Source organism: Lipotes vexillifer, unplaced genomic scaffold (genome assembly GCF_000442215.2).
Source record: "Lipotes vexillifer unplaced genomic scaffold, Lipotes_vexillifer_v1.1 scaffold442, whole genome shotgun sequence".
Classification (NCBI taxonomy): Eukaryota; Metazoa; Chordata; class Mammalia; order Artiodactyla; family Lipotidae; genus Lipotes; species Lipotes vexillifer.
The window spans coordinates 1,732,587-1,737,649 of record NW_006790311.1 but is presented as its reverse complement, the minus strand read 5'-3'; the positions used below and the strand labels follow the sequence as shown (position 1 = coordinate 1,737,649).

Sequence of the window (5,063 nt, the reverse complement as noted above, 5' to 3'; positions counted from 1 at the left end):
TTTTGCGGGCCTCTCACTGCTGTAGCCTCTCCCGTTGCGGAGCACAGGCTCCGGACTCACAGGCTCAGCGGCCATGGCTCACGGGCCCAGCCGCTCCACGGCATGTGGGATCTTCCCGGACCGGGACACGAACCCACGTCCCCTGCATCGGCAGGCGGACTCCCAACCACTGAGCCACCAGGGAAACCCAGGACTCCACGTTTTTACTGCCGGGGGTGCGTGTTCAATCCCTGGTCGGGGAACTAAAATCCCACAAGCCGTGTGGCCCGCGGCCCCCCCAAAAAAAAGACTACCGACTGTCCCAGCAAATCCCCAGTGTACAGATTCTGATCAGCGCCTGCCAAAGGCATCCTCTACCTCTAGCCCCCAAGCCCTAAAAACACCCTTCCCTGACTCCCCATTTTGGAGATGCCCGGGAGCATCTCAAGAGTGTGTGCCCTCCCTTGCTGTAAAAGCCAGAATACCTGCCTCTGATTACAGGTGTGTGCCTGGGGGCCGTGTGCTGCAGTCTCTGCTACTGTTTTCCCCTTGCCCGGGGTCCTCCCTGGCCTTCTGGAGCCTCTAGGAAGTCCCTCCTATTTCCCAGAGAGAACCCCAACCCTCTGGCTTCCCGTCCGTCTGCAGCCCATCATCACCTGCTTAATCTTGTATGGCTGCTGTATCGGCAGGCTCAGCAGTTTGTCAGCTGCAATCTCCATGAAGAAGGGGTTGAGAATCCGAATCTGTTTGGGGTTGACGTCCCAGATGAGGGGAGGCTGTTTCCAGAAGCCCTTTCGCACCTAGGCAGGTGGGGTTGGGAGGGAGAGAGCCAGTGGGCTGAAATGGGGAGGTGGGGAGGGGCTTCTCCAGGGGACGGGGCCCCTGTGTTGATGGCACAGGCCCTTGGGAGTGCGGGGTGAGGGGAGGGACGTGGAGGCCTACACCAGAGGTGGGAGAGGAGACCAGAAGAGAGGAGGAGGGAGAGAGGGGAGCGGGGCACCCGCCAGGGGAGGCCAGGTGACATGGTGTGTAGAGTATGGGCTCCAACCATTGCCCGCTTCCAAGTATAGCCATGCAGGTAGAAGGGGCTAGCTAAACACGTGGCAAAAAGTGGACAGTCGGACAGTTCAGCTGTCACCCGGATGGCAAAGAGACAGAGCGGACTTTCTGGAGTCCACCTAGAAGGACAGAGATCTCCACTGTTCTAACTGCCTCCACCTGGAGATGACTACCAACTGGTCCCTCTGCTGCCAAGCCTTTCACCGGCAAACATATTTTGGCAGCTTCTCTGTCCCAAGCAGCCTCGAGCTTAGGGTGCCCTTCGCTGCTGCTGTCCGACCCCTGCAGTAGAACACTGAGCTCACACCTTCCCCTTACTGGCTCCTGAGGACCGTGGGGCACACGTGATGGAGCGGCAGGGCCTGACCCGGGCGGCGTCCCCATTCCCAGGCTGCGACCTCACCCCCGCCAGTCTCTCCACTTACGCGCTTCTTATCACTCAGGATGCTCTCAATCCAGTGGAAGTCCATGGCCTTGAAAGCTACCATGACAAGGAGTGTGTCAGGGTTGTCCTCCACTTTGGGGTTGAAGTGGGCGGATTCAGGGTAGAAGAGACGCATGGTGGTCTTGGAGCCCACATCATGCTCGTAGCCAGCCACCGGTGCGCTGTTTAACCTGGGAGGCAGGGAGGAGGATGCCCGTCACCTAGAGCCCCGCTGGGTCTGTTTACCGTCGCCCCCAAACAGAAGAGGGAAGGGCGCTCATACAGACCTGATGACCACGTCGTACTTGTTGATGGCCTCTCCCAGCGAGCTGTTGCGCAGCCGATGCCCGTTCCCCACCACCACGCAGCGGCGGCACTTGAGGCTGCCCCGGGAACAGGGTGGTAAGGGCCAGAAGGAGCCCCTGCTCCTGCCCCGGTCTGCCCAGGCCCCCTCAGCCCCTCAGCCCCTGGCCCCCATGGACCAGGCATCTCCAAGGAGTCCTGCTTCTGGTCATGCCGACCCTGCAGCCCTGGGCTTTCAAGGGAGAGGAAACTGAACAGAGCACGGGAGAGAGAGGGGAGGAGGGAAGGTGCCTGGGGAGTACCAAGAAGAAACCCCATTTCGGAGCCCCTGGCTGCCCAGGCCTGCCTGTTACCACGGTGATACCCTCAGCAGCCTCTGCCCACTCCAGCAGCCTGATACCCAGGCTCAGCTGCCGTGGGGACTGGCATGCCCGCCTCCCCTGGAGACAGGCAGGCTCACTGGGAGGTGCTGGACCATGACTGTTTCACACTGGGGCAGGAAGGAGGGTCTCCTTACCTCTGGATGCTTTCTGGAATGGAGTAGCTGGTGACGGCCAGCACCCGGAGCAGCAGGTCTTCTATAAGAGAACCGCAACGGAAGGGGCTGATCTCCAAAGGCTGCCAACCCTCCCTGCCCTGCCCCCAGGATCTAGGCCTGGCTGAGAACCTGGGCGCTGGGACCACGGACAGCAGAAAACGAGAAGCTGTGTGGCCAAGGTGAGGCCACCGTTCCCACCTGACCAGGCGGATACTTACCACTCCCCTTGGTCCCGTAGGGCAGCTCGTAGGCAGATGGCGTCTTGACCCAGAAATAATCCTTAAGCTGCAGAAAGACGGGCTGCTCTCGGGAGTAGCTGCGCCGAGGTGAAGGCAGAGGGTGCGGATGAGAAAGACATTAATCTTCATGCCAGAAACTGGGTCAGACCACTGACTCACACTATGTACACACACCAAGGCCCCTCCGTCCCTCACAGGCTGCCCCTGGCCCACATCCACCAGCAGGGTTCCCTCCATCCAGCCGGCACCCAGGCCCACCCGCATCCTCACGTACTTGCCGAAGAGCTTGGAGGCCATCCTCTCCGCCTCACCCTGGAGGCATGGCTCCTTCTTCCCTGGGATGGGAAAATAAAAGCTGGAGACAGAAAAGGAGAGAGGCAGGCGCTCCAGTCAGACCTCCCGGGCCCGGGGGCCAGCTTTCCAGGCAGCCTCCACCTCCTCCCAGGGCATGTCGGCCCCTAGGCCCTGGAGAGCGACTCGCAGGCTGCAACGGTGTCAGCCCAAGTCCCACTTTGAAACCAAATCATTGTAAACCCAGTTCTTCGTTCTCCTGAACTCCCTGGGTGAGGGCCCCGGGGAGTCATCCCAGGCCTTACCCCCCAAAACCCACCAGCTCCCCTCACAGAGGATTCTGGGCTAGTAGTGTACGGGAGAAGTCATGCCCTGGCTCTCTGAACCCTCCTGTCCCCCCACTAGGTCCCCACCTCACGATGCTCCAACCCTGAGCCCGGTTCCCAAGAAGAACCCACAGAAGGACATGAAAGATGGACTCACAGCTCAATGTACCTGTCTTCTCGGGAGATGGAGTACCATACCATGACGACCAGGACCAGAGCCAGTGTGGCCAGGAGTTTCCAGCCTGCAGAGCGAATGCACAGAAGAGCTGGAAGCAGAAACAGGTAGGCACAGCCCCAGGCCACCTTCTCAGCTGCCCCAACTGGGGCCCCTGCAAGGCCGGCTCAAAGCAGGCCCTCGCCTGGCCTTAGTTCTCTGGCTCAGGGCTTGGACCTGAGAGTTTCTGCCGTCCTTCAAGATGAAGACAGGGGCCCCTGGCTCCGTGTCGGTCCCTCCACAACCCCCTGCTTCTGGGGAGCCCACCCCTCAGGGTGGGGAGCTCCTGGAGAATACTCACGGGACTTGCTGATCATGTTTCTCAGGTGCCAGGGCTCCTGGGGAGAGCTGTCATCCCGGCTGCCTCGGGCCACCTAGGAGGCAGGAGTCACAGGTGTCTGGTCAGCGCCACAAACACTGTCGCCTAGACACTGGAGCAGGGCACACCCACAGCCTGCCTCTTTCCGCCTCCAGAAAGCACCAAGCTGCTTCCAGGGCGGCCATCCAGGAAGCGGCCCTCCTCACCCTGGGCATCTCCCTAACCCCTCAAAGGCAGCATCAGCGGTCCAGGTGGGGCCTACGCCCCAGAGAGGGAAACCAAGTCCCACCCTTCACGAATTCCATCCCAGGCCAGACCAGCCCACCACAGCCTCCCCGGCACGGTTCCCCTCACTGTGTCCTCTCCCTCACTTGGACCTCGGAAGGGCCAGCTCCAGGAAACAGATGTACCTCCACCCATTTTCTACATAAAAGTTAAGCTAACGGTACAAGGGCGTGAGTCACATTTTACACATCTGAAGTTTACCTTTTCTCCACATCCAAGGCATTCCCTTGGTTCTGGCCACCGTCCACCCCTCTACCATCAATCTCTCACTATTCCACCCGAATAGATCTTCTCGGGCCAGGCCCTGGGGTGACCGTGGGACCATCAGATGGTCCACAAGGCCTCCTGCAGCCCTTCTAGACTCTGGCTGAGTACAAACAGTGTCCAAGCCCTCACCACCAGGTACATGGGGAAAACTCAATGGAGGCAGGCTGTTTGAATAGGAGCACAGAGAGTGAGAAGGGTCTGGTTGGTCAGAGGAGAGAAAGGAGACCCTTTCAGGTAAGGGCAGAGGCTGGCAAGGTAAGGACAGGGCTGTGGGAGGGGTGAGGTGCTACATGCAAATAAACAGCGAGGTCCCTCCAGTCACAAAGCCAGCCAAGGACCATGCTTCTGAGTCACCGGGAAGAAATTTCTGCAGCTTTCACAGCCAAAGAGGCACGGGGTGCGCACAGAGCGCCAGTTTCTTCTCTCCATGACATCTTCCCCAATGATCTGGGTTGTAGGAATCACATGGGCCACATACTAAACACAGATTCCAGGGCCCTTTCCTGGGATAGCTTCAGCCAGCTGGGGTGGGACCTGGGATGGGCATTTTCACAAGCTGCCCACGTGACTCTTTTGAAGAATCAGGAAAGGGAGGGAAGCCCTAGTGTTTGTGCTCTTTTGGGGAGAAATGAAAAATCTCAAATTATTTCTCAATGGTGGGGGACCGCATCTGGACGAGGTCTGGTTTTGGTTAGAAATCATAAATCGATTATCCTCCATAACACTGTCCTGTTATGGAGTTGACGCTCTGCTCCCAGGGGCACTCCCCAGGCTCCACCCTGAGTCCACAAATACCCAAGAATGAGAGTGTTGAGGGAA

General features: G+C 59.2%; 1 protein-coding gene across 3 annotated transcripts in view; it reads right to left on the bottom strand.

Moving 5' to 3' along the window:
• Positions 1-5,063, bottom strand: part of ST3GAL4 (ST3 beta-galactoside alpha-2,3-sialyltransferase 4) — a 34,540-nt gene that overhangs the window by 4,793 nt on the left and 24,684 nt on the right. The window contains exons 2-9 of one of the 3 annotated variants that reach the window (XM_007463626.1): positions 3,675-3,747; positions 3,317-3,401; positions 2,817-2,897; positions 2,522-2,619; positions 2,283-2,343; positions 1,750-1,845; positions 1,464-1,653; positions 636-779 (exon numbers count right to left, since the gene is read on the bottom strand). In XM_007463626.1, the coding sequence (XP_007463688.1) occupies positions 636-779; positions 1,464-1,653; positions 1,750-1,845; positions 2,283-2,343; positions 2,522-2,619; positions 2,817-2,897; positions 3,317-3,401; positions 3,675-3,690 (771 nt within the window). In that variant the 5' untranslated portion in view covers positions 3,691-3,747. Of the gene's footprint in view, positions 1-635; positions 780-1,463; positions 1,654-1,749; positions 1,846-2,282; positions 2,344-2,521; positions 2,620-2,816; positions 2,898-3,316; positions 3,402-3,674; positions 3,832-5,063 lie in introns of those variants that run through there. The other 2 variants (XM_007463625.1, XM_007463627.1) reach the window with 2 other exon arrangements.